This window comes from Brachionichthys hirsutus, chromosome 19 (assembly GCF_040956055.1).
Source record: "Brachionichthys hirsutus isolate HB-005 chromosome 19, CSIRO-AGI_Bhir_v1, whole genome shotgun sequence".
Lineage (NCBI taxonomy): Eukaryota > Metazoa > Chordata > Actinopteri > Lophiiformes > Brachionichthyidae > Brachionichthys > Brachionichthys hirsutus.
Genome location: NC_090915.1, coordinates 4,775,292 through 4,792,607, shown reverse-complemented (window position 1 = coordinate 4,792,607; position 17,316 = coordinate 4,775,292). Strand labels below are relative to the sequence as shown.

Sequence of the window (17,316 nt, the reverse complement as noted above, 5' to 3'; positions counted from 1 at the left end):
ACATGGCTGAATTCTGTATTTTCATTCGTGTTTGTCAGACCTTTCTTTTTTTTTTTCTCGCACAACCCGCTGGAGAAAAAGTCTCAGAACAAGCAGATGGCACCAAGTCCGTGGTTATAAATGAATCTACATAAATATGTAGCAGCCATTGTGAAGGAAAGGTCTGTCAAATCTCACCCTCCCACCGTAGTGAGAATGAACACAGAGGGAGGCGAGCTGCGGAAGCTTTTCGCTTTTGGATTCAGAGGGTTGTTGTCAGAGTTCCAGTGTGGCTGTCACTGATCCCTTCACTAGTGTTTTCCTAGTGTGGGAGAGCCTGGCGGGATGGACGGCTGTGGCTGAGCCATGAACCCCCCCCCCCACACACACACACACACACTCTCTCTCACAGCACTTTTGTTCAAACATGGAGAATGCATATGATGGACGCTGCCGTGTTGTTTGCTTCGCTGCAGACCAGATTGATTGACAGGTGTCACAGGTCTGAGCACCAGCGAGGGCGTTAACACACAACCAAAGCCTGACGGTGGTTCACCAACTGACAGAGCATGGTGATGATGATGAAGAAGAAGAAAGGCACCGTCCTTCCTCTTTTAATACGAAAATGAAAAATAAAAGTCTGTAGGTTTGTCCACAATATTGCCGCGGCCTTTTTTCCCCACTGTTGGTGGTATTAAAACAATAGTTGGCCAGTTTAAAGTTGTCATTGTTGTTGTTGTTGTTGTTGTAAAGCCAGTCTTCTGGAGAGTCAAAGTAAGTCAGTCAAGTCATGTTGGTCTCATATTACATTGTGTCACTATCATACAATCCTCCAGGAGTGTTTGCTCTTTGTCTTAGGCTTTCATGTTGATTTACCATAGTATTTTCCGTGATACTATTGAAAGGGTTTCGACCTTCTTGGTGGCTTCCTTTGGAGACCATTGCACTGGAAAACATTGGACTGAATAATCAATATCACGTCTGTGATGATGCGACACGTCTTCATATGAAACAGTTTCCATTCCGCATCGCCGAGGTTTCTGTATTTGTGTCAGCGGTTTTGAAGTTCCTCTCTCTCGCAGATTATTCACACTTCACGCATTGATTTCCTGATGCACTGATAGAGCCTAAATCTTGGAATACACACAAAAAATAAGCTGCAGGGATTTATTTTGGCTTCCCTTGTCGCCATCCCTGATGGAACTTTGGTCTTGGCGGACTGAAATACTCCAAGTGAGGTTTCTGAAATAGCGTCTTGCAGGGTCTGAATACATTAGAGGCTCACCAGGCTCCCTAAAAAATATCATTGTCACACGTATCCGCAGCCATGAATATTTGATATCTATTACAGACTTTATCGAGAGCAAAAGTGGAATTTTCTTGTTGGGGTTTTTCTAGGAAAGACGAGAGACGGTGAGATTTGGCAGAAAATGCTTGGTTTCTCTGTAACGCTCGCTTGCTGAGCACCCATTGATGGACTTTCCATCAGCTCAGCAGAGATCCCTCTCTGTGAAATACCTCCACGAAGCCCTTTCACAAACATCTAAAGAGCCTCCACAGATGCAACGGGGGGGGCACTTTTCATACTGACAAATATGTCAGAGGCTCATAAAGTGGACTTCAATCTCCTTTGTGGAAGAACGCAGCTTTATTGTTCCTTTTTTTTCTTTGGCGAGGCTCTCCGTCGCCGCTTCAGAGCACTTGTCACAGCACTGAGGAAAAGACAAGAGTTCAGGGGTTGATGCGGCGCTGCGAGCCGCTGAGCCTGTTTCCATGGAAGCAGGATTTTCATTCGGGCATCTCCTCGGTCTGCCGGGGTCCTGCCGTGTTATCATGGGTAACGAGTCATTGATGCTCTGCGGGGAAGAGGCCCTGCTGCCATGATTAAGTCCACTGGCTTTACTGGGAATAAAGCCGTGAAGCACAAAGAGTTTCAAATCACATTCTTCATCGAGTGAAGCGGAGAAACTAACTCAGACGCGTCCTATATATATAAATATATATAGGATATACAGTACAGGGAAGTAATTCGGACTAGATATGTCAAATCCTTTATTTCTAAAAACGGAAAATGTACATTAATCAACATTTCCGAGCAGAAAGTAAATATACCCGAGTGTGTGCTGGTGGCTGGAGAGGAGCCAGTCTGCCTCCAGAGCACTGCCGAGGTGCCCTGGAGCAAGGCCCCCCCCCCCCCCCCCCAACTGCTCCGGGTGCGCCGATCATGGCGGCGCCTTCACCCTGTTCCCTCTCAGCATGCTAGGGCGCCTATGCATGTGTGTGGCTGTTTCAAGGGTCCCGTTGTACTATAGGATGTAAAGGAAATTCTGTTGTGTGCTTGCAGTGAAACAATGACAATAATAAAAGGCTTAATCTTAAGGCTTAATCTTAATCCTAATGTCTTAACTACTAGTAGTACTTTAAGCGGCGGAGTGTCGCATTGTAATAAACGAAACCAATTACTGTTGATTTTGGGCCCGGTTCCAGTTACTGGGTGAAGTAAAGGCTCTTGAGGTCACCTTGTCAAGAAATAGCAGAGTGCTTCCTCCCAGTCAAAGTGGTGAATGGTGCAGTTAGAGGGGGGACCAGGGGGGGGGGACCAGGAATCTGAGGAGGAACATTACTTCAGTGCCCAGTAAAACAGGAAGTCTGATTAATTACACATGGGACCGACCGAAGCCTGTCAGTCACGACAGTGTTACTGTGCCGAGGCAGCGATTTACTCAACATGTGGGAGCTCTAGAAGTCACTTTGACTTTTTAGTACGACACCCAAAAAGGCTGATTGGGGCTGATCTAACATGGAAAACCTCCGATCTGAGGACTTCTGCTGTGTGAGAGAGAACGACATGTTATTCATCGCAGGCCTGCAGAGTGGAGACAACAGGACCGACTCGTGTCATCAAAGTCTGTTTTTTTGTTCTCTCTCCAGAAACTTAAGATTGTTTAGTTCTAAAAATCACACTTTGCAAATGGGACGACAGGGAAGCGTATTCTTTTAATCTTTTACATTGGAATGAGATGTTACTGGACTAAAACCTTTCTTTACTGCTTCCAAACGATTTCTGAGTTTGTTTGTTTTTTACAATGAACCTGTGACTCAACTCCAACATGTTTTTCCTTCCTCAGAAAGAAAAAGAGAGTTTTGACCGCCTCCTCCTTGGACTAGTTATTAATCGTGGCCTTTCTGAAAGGCTTGATGAGATTCAGAGGGCACCAAGGACTTGCATGCACAGATTGTATTACCAGCGTTCAAAGTTTCATCCTCTGTAAAGGTTAACACATTTATTTTTTAATATTTTACTGAAAATAACGCGTTCTTCAGCCAAACCTGCACTTGTACACCCACATGAATACATTAAGAATTGGCAGCAAAACAACAGTGTAATTTCAGCAATCTCATGGATCACTACTATCAAAATATACATTTTGGGGGGGATGTTTTCCTCACAAATAGATACAAAGGGTGTTGGAAATATACACTCTACCCACATGTTTCAGTCAGCTTTCCTTTTATATTTAATAGGCTTATATAAGAGCTGTGAGAGAAAGTTTATTGCGGTGAAGTAGAATCTCTCTCCTGAGGTAGTTTTGAAACGGCTACCGCTACTGTCAGGGTCAGTGATCCATCGCCTGTTGGGGGGGGGGGGGTATACCTGCCCTAAAAAAAAGACCCCACCTCCGTGACCTCTTCCCTCCATCCTAACCGGACCCCATCCCCATTCCACGTCCTCGACCTAAAACTTATCCAACAGACATAAAGATCTGATAATGCAGTTCAAAGTAATGCAGCCACATAGAAACATTTTCATTTCCCGTTGCGACTGAGCAGATCACACCTCACTCCTTTTTTTTTTACCTTGTGAATATTTATGTGGCTCAGATTTCCATATTTGCCATGCAGGCAGATGCAGAGCATATGGCTTGTTGTCTCATAGTCAATGATTGAATAATCAGTTATAGTAACCTTTTGTGGCTCGTTCTCCAGATGTGTCATTCAAGCCTGGTGATAAAAAAAAAAGACAGATAAATAAATTACATTGGATAGATAAACTTAACTCATTGAGTGCCAGCCATTTTCAGCTCAACTGCATGTTGAGTGGCCCCAGTTTTTGCTAATTTTGCCCGATTTTCCAAGCCCCACAGAATATTCTTTTCTATGACTATGCGGATCAGTTGTGCTGGAAGGCTACAGAATGGACTTTCGTTGTCTGGCAGGAACGTCCCTGGATGACGGCGCATGCTGTTCTTAAACCTGCACGTACCTTACAACCGTAATGGTGCTGTCACAGATGTGCAGCTTACTCATGTCATGGGGCACTAACACGACCCCCTTACACAACTCACAGATGCTGGCTAATGACCTTTCTGCTGGCAACAGTCTGGACTGTCCCTTTTGTCTTTAGCCTGGAGGACAGGACGTCCATGATTTCCAAGAACTCTTTGAAATATGGACTCGTCAGGCCAAAGGACACTGTTCCACTTCCCATTAATGTATCCCAGAAAAAGTTGGTGCTATTTATGGATGTTGTTGATATGTGGTTTTTCCTTTGTATGAGTCCGACCATTAGCTTTAACCAATGCGTCTAGACAGCGAACAGAATTATAGAAAAATGTCCGTTTTCAGTGCAGTCTCACCTTATGAATCATCGCTGATTTCCCTCTCCCAATGCCACATCGCCTCTTCCAACTTCCGTATTATTTCCTGAAGTCCCGCCTCTATATCCTGTGAATCTTCGAGAGCTCAACAGATGAAAACGCTGTATATTCTGAGCCACACCTCTTTTTTCCGTGTTGACCTCTTGTCTCAGTCGTCACCTTTCCTCGCTCACTCACTCAGAGGATTCACCACTTCAGATCTCAGTCACCACTTTGCAACCTTTTCCCTCTATCCCCCGTCTTCTGCTGTCTAGTCATTCCTGGCATATTTTGGCAGACTGTCTTCCTGCATCTGCATCTGCTCTCCATCCCAATCATTGATGGCTTCCCCTTTGTTTTTGTCTTTGTCCTTGTCTTCCACAATGGACTATCAATCTGCCTCTCGCCCCTCTTTCCCCTCTCCCTCTGTCACTTGGCTGCCTCCAAACAGACAGGAAGACTGCCTCTCTTTATGACAACTGACATGTGGCAATTTCCCTTCGTTAATGACAAGAAATGTGCCAATTACCTCTCCGGATGTCTCGCTGCCACTCAGACACTAACGAGCTGGGACTACGAGGCCGTGTTTGCATGTGTGTGCATGTTTGAGTCAGTTGGCATGGCGGCAAGTTGGGCAAGTGCTATTTGAGATGTAGTTTCTGCTGGATTCGAATCATTTTCCTAAGTGTGGTATAGAGAGCTGAACCTTTTCATGTTTGGGTTTATTAATGAGTCCCAATTGTAGTCCGTGCAGAATAAATGACGCATCAATTGTTGCTCACTTCGGCTCCCTCGCACACATATTCCTTACTTGTGTCATAAGTTTCTGCCATTTTCCATCTCTCTTTGCTCCATCTCCCTCCCACCGCTCCATCTGTGCTGAAAAGCTCTTTTGTTCAATGTTTAATTACCTTCTCGTATAAAAGTGCTCTTGACTTCTGAATGCCTTCCATTTGAAGAGAGGCTGCGTGTGTGTGATTGGTGCAATATTGGATAACCACTCCTTTGTGTGTCAGCGTCCATCGCTCTTCAAAGAACAGACCTTTTACTTCCTGTTGCCATGTGCACCGCGCACAATGATGCAAGCACTAAAAGGCAAAACTATTTATCATTTCAGCAAGACCAATCTTTTCTCTTGTTTGCATCATCTTTCTTTGTTTTATTGCTCTTTTGTCCCCTCACTTTTTCAAATGACAGGGAACAGAGGGCATACAAATTGTCAGATCGCTGTTGAATCTGCTCCTTCTCTCTGACCAAGCGTGTCATATTTATTGTGTTCTTTAAGTATTCATTGCAATCTATAAAAACAAACACACGCTCACAAATTGCCAAAGCTTTATTCATTAAATGCCTTTATTATAAACTGTGCAACCTCCTGGTAATCTATAATTGACTTGTAGTAGTAAATCATGTATAATTGACCAGACTTATTAACTATATTTATGTTGGCACATAATTAAAATGAACTCCATGAAAAACGACGGTTGATAAAATCACTTTTCGAGCACGCGGAAGCCGCAGATCAGTGAGTTATCGCTGAATTATCTTGATCCACCTCAGCAGATGTCACAGCAGATTAGTTGCAATAAGATTAAAGCAGATGCCAATTAAGAAAAGCACAATGTGTGAACTGCGTAATCAAATTAAAGCGATGATATATGCTTCACCATAAATGCCTGAAATTGGATCATTTGAGATTGAAGGAATATTTGAACCATCATTCTTCCCCATTCAGAGTTAAATTCACAGAATTAAGACTAAGTCCAACACATGAGCTTTGTCATTGTCATCCAAATGACAACACAATTATCAGTTTTTTCTCACAACGACTTAATTCTCTACCTAAATTGCATCAGGCCAGCGATTCTCACACAGCCGCTATTAAACCAGATGAGATACCCTTTTACGTGTGTCACCGTATTGCAGCTCTCAGTGACTTGTGTAATAATAAAGCTGCTTTCACCGCACGAATGATTACGTGAAATCCCCCAATGACTCTTTTGAAAAATATTTATTTTTGTGTGACGGGAGATACTCGCAATGTTATTACATCATGATGTCTAAAAATGGCTTCTTAGTGGCATGGGAAATTATGTCACGTAGCGCAGCACTATATTGCATTTGGAGAGAGAGAGAGACGGAGGGGTTTCATTCCAGCTTTGAGAGACTCCTAATCCCGTCGAGTTCTGTGGGATTGATTCTGTCACGGACCAAAAACAAATTAAGCACCGTAAAATGTGCATCACACTTCCAAGTTTATATTCCGATGCATCACATCACAGCTATGAATATATATTGAGGGTGGTTGCAGGCACTGATTTGCAAGCAAGAGGCGATTAGAAGAGGTTAAATGGGAACCGGTTGTGAAGTAGTGTCTTTAATCCCGCTGGATTAGAGAGCAGTCGGCCCTGCCGAGATGCAATTCTGATGGCATCTGGGATACCTGTCAGCTGGAGCTAACACAGACACTAGTGAAGTCAGCGAAGCGTGCAAACCCAGTGCTGGTCACATCAGACGCATCTTTCCCTCTGAGAAGTGTCCAAGCAATGCCGGTCTTCCGGCGATGGCCGACGTGTCGCTGCGCAGAACGACAGACATTCCTTTGTTCTTTAAAAAATCCCCCCCCCCCCCCCCCCGACTCTCCTGTCTCTGATGTCAGGTTATTTCCCCACTTTTTTCAGATGACTTATCACTCATGAGAAAGAGCCTGCATAAACGTTCGTCTTATCTTTTCCTGTGCTGCTTCTTAGCTACTTACCTCTTATCAGCCCCGGCTTCTCGTGGGCCTATCACAATGCACAGGAAGTCTGTTACGTTCCAGACCTCCTCATGGCTGGGTCGACTCTTTTGAGGAGAACCAGAATATATTTCAAATCAGGGTGTCTTTTTATCTAGGGGGGGGGGGGGGAGGGAGGGGGTGGTGCTATTCTTAAACCTCTTTAGCCAGAGAGATTAAATTATTACACGAGCCAGTAAAAGCTGCGATACGAAGACACACAAGTTAAGGGTATCTAAAGAGAGAAAATTTGATTTTGGAGATTTAAAGTCAAAGAAGAAGCTCCAAAATGCCCTCACATGATAGCATCTGGAATTTAATGTCGGTATAATTTAGAGAAATGAAACTCGGAAGGAGAGGTCAGGGATCCCCCTCAGCTTCAGGAAATTATGGGCGCTTCTTAGTTGCACTGCCAAGAGTGCCGTTACTGTAGCATTTTGTTCTACGGGGAGGACGGATGGACGTATGGATGGATGGATGGTTAGGCTTTTGTAGCAGGACCTCAGAGAGGTAAACAGTTTTGCGGCTGATCCTGGGATCACTGTCACCACTCTACAGCATTTCAACCCTTTGCTGTGATTCTTCTTGGAGTTTAATCAGGTCTTATATCTTCTTCTGTCGTTCCTGTTTGAACTGTTTTTGCGTTGAACTGCACCATCTTTTGTGCTTAAAAAAAAAAAAAAAAACTCAGCTCTTCTTCATCTCCCCTTCAGGTGGAGTGGCTGAAGAACGAGGAGGTCATCGACCCCGCGGACGACCGGAACTTCTACATCACCATTGACCACAACCTGATCATTAAGCAGGCTCGCCTGTCAGACACGGCCAACTACACCTGTGTGGCTAAGAACATCGTAGCCAAGAGACGCAGCACCACCGCCACGGTTATCGTCTACGGTACGCTTCTACCTCCACACACAATGAGATCCCACATCTCCTGATAATCATCCGTCTTTTAAGTTTCCTAAAGTCAGAAGCCATTTTAGAGGAAAGCTGTTGAATTCCTGTAAAAAGTCAGCTCAGCTCACACACAAAAAAAAAAACCCAACAACTGTTCTTAAAGCCAACCTCTTTCTCTCGGGATGTGTAGCACTCTTTTGTTTTGTTCCTGCCGGAAGGTGAACTACAAATGGAAGATGTGTGATTATTTGAGCTGCAAGCCAAAGCGCTGACACGGCTGAGGTGCAATAAAGAGACCCCCACCCCCACCCCCTTTGTGGTTTCACACAGACTTCTCCACTGGCTCCTTAACTTCAACTAAACATGGCTGTTGTTGCACAACACAGCTGCAGAGTTGAACTTCAATGCCTGCTTGAGGCGATGCGTATTTGAGACTCAACCGAGTGGCATAGATGCACGCGGCAGAACAAAGAGAGCAGATGCTGGAAACTTTTACCAGGGTTAAGTTTCACATTTATTGAAGGTGGTATTGTTATGAGCGTCCTTGTTTCTGTTTTCATCGTCTATGGTTACAGTTAAATGAGCCTTGAGGACATTGTGGGGGGGGAGGGCAGATCATCTTCTGGTTATGGACAATCATTTCTTTCCAAATATCAAATACAATCCTTTGAATTTCGGCTCATCCTTGAGAGAAACTACAATATCTGTTTGCACTGCCCTTGCTTTTTTTTTTTTATCCAAAATGAAATCCTCCTCCCTTAATATACCGCAATTTGTACGAATAAATTCATATTCTCCCTCATGAAGAAGAATTAGAAACCCAAAGGATAAGCGGGAGAGCTGCGTGTGATATAAGGGATGCAAAAAGGGAGAAGTGTCTTTATAGTTCCAGCCCCAAACACTACAAGGATGCTGGAAACAGGAGCACAAGCCGCAACTAAAGAGGAAAGAAAAGGAGGCGAGAGCGAGAGTAAGAACCAGTGACAGGATAGATCCCTAATCCGCGGAGGAGAGAAAGCAGACACGGAAGAAATGTGAGGCTTTGGCAGTCCTTCCCCAACAGTCCAATGTTTTGGGCTTCACTTATAAGCATGTCACATTTGAAAGTCAGAGGCTGCATGGGGGGGGCTTCAGTTCAAAATGCCATGGGCTTGTTCTCAGCTACGAGCCCCGGTGTCACTCCACACCGGATTTAGTCGCTGACAGAGATGGATGAGAGGGGGAAGAGAGACATTAGGAGGACTAAGAGAATGGCAAATTCCGCAGTCGGGCCAAAATGTACTGTCTGGCTGTGAGGCAGAGGTCAAAGCACAAAAAACTAGACTTCTTACAAAGGGTCCGATGGGATTCCGTGGAAAGATCGGAACCAGGACATTTATTCTCTATCTTTGTGGTTGTACAGCATTCTTATTTATTTCTTTTTGTTTTATTTCACCCCAGTTTTTTTCTTTATTGTCTGTCCTGAATGAAAGGCAGCTTTGTTGCAGATCCAGTCTGAGTGATATCTGATGTATTCTAGTGAACGGCGGATGGTCCACGTGGACGGAATGGTCAGTGTGCAACAGCCGCTGTGGCCGTGGTTACCAGAAACGCACACGGAGCTGTACCAACCCGGCACCGCTCAACGGCGGCACCATCTGCGACGGGCAAGGCATGCAGAAGCTGGCGTGCAACTCTCTCTGCCCAGGTACGGCCGGAATTCACAAGGTCACAGCAAAATGTCACAATGCTTCGCTCTGTTTGTGACTCCGCCCTTATGTGTGTGTGTCTCTCTCTCCTGCTGTCCCAAATCCCATACCCCCCCCCCCCCATCCTTGCTCTTTGTCATCCACCCATTCGTCATTTCATTCGCTCTGTCGTCATCCGTTATGCGTTTGTCGTGCGTTAGTGGACGGCCTGTGGACAGAGTGGAGCAAGTGGTCCACCTGTGGTACAGAGTGCACCCACTGGCGGAGGAGAGAATGCGGCGCTCCGGCACCCAAAAATGGTGGGAAGGACTGTGAGGGCATGGTGCTCCAGTCCAAGAACTGCACCGATGGCCTGTGCATGCAGAGTGAGTACCCAATGAATGGCACCAAAAAGCTTTTGACCACGAGTTTCACTCTGTTTCATTCCCATGCTGTGTTTGACATCTCTACATCGCACACTCACCCTGTCGCTCACGCGCTCTGTTTCACTTCACTCATACATGAGCAATGAGACACGCTAGGGCTGCTCTCACTCTTCTAATTCAAGGCGATTCATTTTTTATTTCCGTAGCGCCAGATCGTAACAGAACCTTGTCTGAAGGCACTTTACAGGTGCAGCGGGGAAAGACGGAACCCAACTTGTCCCACAAGAGTAACTTTGGCGACGGAGGCAAGGAAACACTCGCCTTTAACAGGCAGAAACCTTGAACAGAACCTCACTCATAGTGGGCGGCCGTCTGTCTTGACCGGTTGGGTTGAGAACGAGAGAGAGAGAGCAACCAGGCTCTTTATCTCCTCGTGCACAACATGCAAACGTTAACGGAAGCAAAAGCAAGTATTTTCTGTGTCACCCCAATTTACATATAAATGTTAAACACAACTTGGTTACATTATCTTCTTAATTATCCTCGCGTGCTCAGGCGTTTGGGAGATATATTATAAACATAATTCTAAATTATTATATTATAATTACATAAGGGAAGGTGGGGTTCAAATAAATGGGTTAATTTAACAATCTGTGGATTCCTCAGGCCCAATGAGAGGAAGCGCGAGGCCGCAGAGTGTTTCACATTATGCTCGAATCGCACCATGATTTCAAATCACACAAAAGGCTCAAGGATGCACCGGCATTCTCCCAATTCTTTGATTGGTTTTAATGTTTGTTGCTAAAAAAAAAATGGCTGTAGTTTATTTTATCTGCTCTGATACTTTGTGTGCATGTGCTTGTGTGTGTGTGTGTGTGTGTTTGCTGCAGTAACAAACCAAACTCTAAGAAATGCCTTTCCTCGACCCGCATCTGCCTTTGCCTTCCTTCCCTTTGCCTTTAATGACAAGAGTAATAGGATGAGACGGCTGCAGCGGCGGTACAGTAACCGGGTTAAACCCCCAGTCGAGTTTAATAAGAGTCCTCTCCAATAAACATCAGTGGAGGTGTCCGGCCCACACACTGTCACAGACGACTCCATTGTGTGTGTAATCCACCGCAGATGGTGATTTAGACATTTAAACGATATAACGCAGGCTTGGCTGCCGGATGTATAGAATGCGATGCAATCTGGCCGTCACATTCGATCACTCTTCTCGCCACGGCACACGTTTTTAAAGTGTCACCTCCAGTGCGGCGCCGACATGATGTACTGCACTGTAGGTTACGGTTGGCATCTGCATCTCAAGACGCATCTTTAGACGTCGCCAGAAAAGCTGACAGGGATCTATGCGCTGTGATTTAATCTCATTTTAGAATCCTTGGAATGCATTAAGTCGATTTGATGGAGAAGGTCACATATGTGCCGAAACATCAGGGAACGATCAACAGGAAGACTTCGCTCGTATTTGTCTTACTCGTGCGTCCCGCTGTCCTTCTGCCCACCCTGAGGGAGTCGGCGTATCTCTCTATGCATTAGTTCTCTGTAGATTTATGGCCAGTCTGCAGAGGATATAAAGCCATAGTGATATAGATTTAGGATCACTTCAGCAATTGATTTTTTTGGGGGGTGGGTGGGTAGTGTGGGGGGGGGGGGGGGGCTAAGAGGGTGAAGCCACTTATGTCAATGCTAATGACCATTTCCACTAGCATTTAGGTGAACGGCCCATTATCTAAAAGCTCACATTATGGCAAATGTGATTGGGAATGGAAGACGCGTGCAATCCGAACTCACCTCGGGCAGCTGATCTGCTTCCGACTGTGCGCGATTTGGATCCGAGGAAACATTTTCTCTGGATTCCATTGCAGCCTGATCTTATTTTCCCGTTGTTTGAATGTATTTAAATCGTTTCAATAGCAGCTCAATATCGAAATCTGTTGAAGTAATCTGATGCAAACCAAGCTCAAAATAGACGTCATGATGCCCGATCTCTGCGAAAATACAACTGACCCGACACAAAAAGGGGGTAGTTGTTGTTCTAATTTAGTTTGCAGCTTGTTTATCGCATTCGGGCTTGTCTAGGAGCTTGAGCATCGGGTTTAACAAAGTTAGGCACCCTCAGATTGATCGAGCGAAGTTGCACTCTGCCTCCTCAGATAGAACTTTCCAGCTCAAGCACAAGAGCGGAGTTTCACAGTTCGCTGAGCCTGACCTGTCGAAATCTCTGTTTGGCTCGCCCTCTGTGGGCCGTCTCTCTCCATTCTGATGTTGTTTTCCAAGCGTTTGATAACCCTGTTCTCACACATGACATTTTCTTGACATATTGATGTAGCCAAAGGGTGTAAAGCCGTGCACCAGCAAGGGCAAATGCTTTGTAGCTGTAAAATACCACAGATTGAAAATCAGGATTCTGAGGCGCCCTTCAGGCTGTGGAAGCTTATTCACATTGTACTGAGAAGTAGTTTAAGAATGCAGATTATAAGTAAATAAATGTTTTTTGGTGTATAATTAACACTTTAATTTAACGTTGATTCTCCACCAACGAGAAAAAAAATAAACCTCTGATGACATCACGTTTCCCAGACGACCGCATCCTTCATCGTTAGAGCTCTTGCCATAATCAAGGAAGCGGCTGGCGTTCCCGCTCCTCCACAGCTCTGGTTGTTCTGCAGAGGGACAAATGAACAAATGAATAAAAGGGTCTACAGGATGGGATCACATGGGCCATCAGTGAGATCGCTGACCCTGACAGTCCCGTCCCCCCCCCCGCCCTTCTCCGGCCTGGCCCCTGTGTTGCCTGATTGCGTCTACAACACCAAGCTCATCTATTAAGGCATTGATTTTGCTGTCGGCCCTCTTGTCTGCCCGTGGCGTTCTCCCTCTCCAATAAGGACTCCATTGTTTGTGTAATTGTTTATGGATGTTCCAGGGAGACTGACTATTATCTGTAGTAGTGCACTATCCCTGGCTGTCATTTCTGCTCGCCACCAAAAGCCCCGACCAGCAGTTGGTGCCAAAAAAAACATCTATGCATGAGATTTTTCTACAGATCTCCACCCATCAAATGATTTTTTATTTATTTTTATCTTCTGTTTTACTGCCATGAATGTTCCTTTCATCCCACGTGTTGCATCCTCCCCTTCCAGCGATAGCTGCAATGCTCCCGCTTCCATTGACGCTACTGGAGCCCACACTTTATCAGCAGCAGCACCCCCCCCCACACACACACAACACACTCTCCTCACCTGCCAGCATCAGTTCTTCTGGTGCTGAGGCACTAAGCCCAGTTGATGGATCACGCACTCCCGACCAGAACCTCCATGCCCCCCCCCCCCCCTCTCCCTCCACTCCTTTCATCCATCTCTATACTCCATACACAGATCTGGAGGGGAGGGGCCAAATCAAGAGAGATCACTTCCTAGTGTCATCACTCCTACTCACGAGTTTTGTTGCTGTCTCATTTGTTTTTCTGTTTGGCTTAAATTTGATTTTGATCATCCCTCTCCTGTCCACCCCCCCTTCCGTGCCCCCCACCCCACCCCCCTTCTTCGTTACCTTCCCCACTGTGCCTCACATCCACAATCCCTCCCTCTCTTCAAGGTTCCTTATATCAGAAGTCCTCTGAGGGGAAGGACAAGAGTGATTTTGGAAATTCATGTGAGTTTTTCCACGCTTTTTTTTTTTTACAATTTGTTCTGATACGTTGTGTCTTTGCTTCCGATCTTTGTTGGCAGGTTGTGCACGGGAATTTGGAGCCATTCGTTATCCCAGATAAATCACCAGCGATATGACCTTTTTGCAAATAGCTGCATAAAACAACTTTTATTCCTTCCTGTCGACGTGTATTTTATGCTTCAGCCCAGATTTTAACGCCATTACAGAACCTGCCGCTGCATTTCATTTGTGATTTCCACTCTGTCCTTTCTCATAATGTGTCACTGTATTACGACTCCCCACTTTATTACCCCGTCGCTCCTGATGAACTTCAGTCTGACAATTCGCATTTTACCTCTTATATCTCAAATTTGCACCCCCCCCCCCCCCCCCAGTGGCGTGTTCAATAATCCTTTCATTTCCATCTCTTGTACAGTTGTACTTTTCCCTCTTTCCGACATTGGCTCCGGTTCAAAGGGGCGCATTCATCTCAGTGATACATTTGAATGCCTACATTTAGCAGGTTGCTGCCTTCATCATCAAAGTGTGGATGGGATGATTGTTCAACTGAGGGGTTAAATAACTCGGGGGGGGAACTTGGCAGATGAGGCAAATGGGAGTGAACTCCCCATTTCAGACTTTCATCATTGCCTCGGCTCTGTTTTCTGTTGCCATCTGTGCAGGAAGGATTAGAGGCTAACGCACTCAACATGAGGATATAGCTCAAGACTGCTCTTTAATTTGATGTCAGTCAAGGCTGAGCAGCGAGGGGGCCGGGTTCCTTGTGTCCTTTCTGGGGACTTACAGTTGTGAAATGACTAATATTAGACGCCCCCTCCTTATTTATCATCTATGTTTATTCTGTAATTCAAGGAGGATGCCTTGGAGAAGGATATGTTGAATCCATGCCCCTAAAAAAAACACATTTAAAAACCAAACAAATTTATTCTCTAGCGAAAAATGAGCGATGCACTTTTCCTCCAGGGGGACTTGGCATTCAGCTGTTATAATATTATTTTCGCTATCCTCACTCTTTTGTGCAGGAGAACACGAGAGACACAGATTGCGCACCATCTGCATCCCTGAGACACACGAGGCTAATTTACACTAAACCTCAGCCATCCTGCACGCCCTGGCCACGCCGCGTGCAGATCCGCGGCAGATGCCGCCATCTACTGGTGCAGGCTCTGCTATATTTGCATATTCAAATGATCTCAAAGACAAAAAAAGGCTGTCTTACCAGAAAAATCTATTTGATTCTCTCACAAATAAGAATGCAAGCTTTGGTCTTTGACTTTTTTGAGCTTCCAACGCGTATGTTGTCTATTCCTTCACGCAACGATGCATTCAGGTTTGCCAACGCCTCGGGCATTTCCCTACCTCCAAGGAAGAGAGTTTCCCTCCTTTTGTCAATTTGGTGACAGTGAAGGACCGTTCTTCAGCAAACACTGCAGAAAGGTCATTCAAAGGCCTGACTCATGATGCGTGTCGGTCTGAGTCTCCGTTTCTAACATCCGCTATATCCATGCCAAGGCCGACTGATCACAGAGGTGGGAGGTGGAAAGAAAGACGGAGGGAGGGAAAGACATCGATGAAAGACAGTTTGTGAAATGCAAGCTATGTCTAGATCTTATCTTTAGTGCACAAGAACAAAGGCGGAGACAGACTCTGAACTCCAACACAGAGCACAGTAATTTGAGGATGAGCACATCTCTATCTTCACTGCAGAACTTTTGATCTTCCCTCTGAGGCGGCTTGTTAGGACATTGCGCTGCTGGATGGCACCGGAGCAGCCGTCCTTGTGCACATTCTTATCTTTATTCTCCTCGTTTCCTGTTCAAATCGTGATGTAGGATGTACAACGCTTCCCCCCCACACACACACACATGTGAATCGTGACTCTGTCTAAACCCGTCTATGATGCAGAACATGCATCGTCATCCCTTTTTTGCCTTCGGCAATTAAAAGGGCCTTTATATGATTTCGACAATACCCAGATGGGCCAACGTAAGACACAATAAAACGCCAAAGGATTGGCTGAACGCTTTGATTTCCCAGCAGAGGGTGATTCATATCTGGCTCTATCTTAAAACAGGATGTTGCGCCGTCGGATAACAGATAACGGCTTCATCACAGCATCTCCCGTCTGGACAAAGCAAGCTTGCATTGAAGTCAACTCGTGAGAGCTTAAAAGACAATTTTTCTCTTTGTCTCTTGTCTTGTCCCCCCCTCCAGTGGCCCCCAGTACAGATGAGGTAGCTCTGTATGTGGGTATTGTCATAGCGATAATCATGTGCCTGGTTATCTCCGTCGTCGTGGCGCTCTTCATCTACAGGAAGAACCACCGTGACTTCGACTCTGACATCATCGACACCTCAGCCTTAAACGGAGGCTTCCAGCCAGTCAGCATCAAGACGACTCGGAAAGGTGGGGTGCATGTTGTCTTTGTCTTTGTGTGTGTGTGTGTGTGTGTGTGGGTGTGCGTGCAGTCTTCCTGGCCTGCCTCGATGGCTCACCTGTGTCAGGCACAGGGAATCACTGGCTTTAGCAACCTATAGAATTAACGTCGATGCACCTTCATCACTGAACTTGCAATTCAAACAGTGTGCAGCTTGTTATTGTGACATCAAAGACGTCAAGCGACACGAGCTTGGATTTCTAAAGTCACCCATTTTAAAAACGAGACCATTCCATAGGCCAGTATATTAATACATGTTAATATAAGTTGGGTAGTTTCATTGATTAATTCATGATGAACGACTACAACTTCCTCTCCTTTTCTAGCAGATCTCCTTACGGCACCCCCTGACCTGACGTCGGCTGCCGCCATGTACCGCGGCCCCGTCTACGCCCTCCACGACGTGGCTGACAAAATTCCGATGACCAATTCCCCTCTGCTGGACCCCCTCCCAAACCTGAAGATTAAGGTGTACAACTCCTCGGGCTTGGTGACTCCTCAGGATGACCTGGGAGGGGATCTCTCCTCCAAACTCTCGCCGAAGCTGCCGCGCTGCCTCCTGGACAGCAGCGACGGCACCATGGGCCGTCGCACGCAGGCCCAGACGCTGCTCCGCGCCAGGGATCCGTCCTGCACCGCACTGGGCTCCTTCAGCTCCCAGGGGGGGCATCTCATTGTACCCAACTCAGGTACTATAACGAGGCGCTTTCATTTGTGGTGTGATTTGATGATTTGGTGCAAAATCATAATTTAAAGGTCCCATATTCTACCCTTTTCCACACGTTAACGCAGTTCCCGGACACCCGTGGACAGTCTTTGGTCAAAATAGCAGAGGTGTGGACTCGAGTGAGACTCACCGTTA

The 17,316-nt window shown here is 45.9% G+C and overlaps 1 protein-coding gene across 1 annotated transcript in view; it reads left to right on the top strand.

Moving 5' to 3' along the window:
* unc5cb (unc-5 netrin receptor Cb) overlaps window positions 1-17,316 on the top strand; it is a 68,218-nt gene that overhangs the window by 45,988 nt on the left and 4,914 nt on the right. The window contains exons 5-10 of the mRNA XM_068753165.1: window positions 8,106-8,286; window positions 9,809-9,976; window positions 10,178-10,342; window positions 13,943-13,999; window positions 16,232-16,423; window positions 16,781-17,143. Of these exons, the coding sequence (XP_068609266.1) occupies window positions 8,106-8,286; window positions 9,809-9,976; window positions 10,178-10,342; window positions 13,943-13,999; window positions 16,232-16,423; window positions 16,781-17,143 (1,126 nt within the window). The remainder of the gene's footprint in view (window positions 1-8,105; window positions 8,287-9,808; window positions 9,977-10,177; window positions 10,343-13,942; window positions 14,000-16,231; window positions 16,424-16,780; window positions 17,144-17,316) is intronic.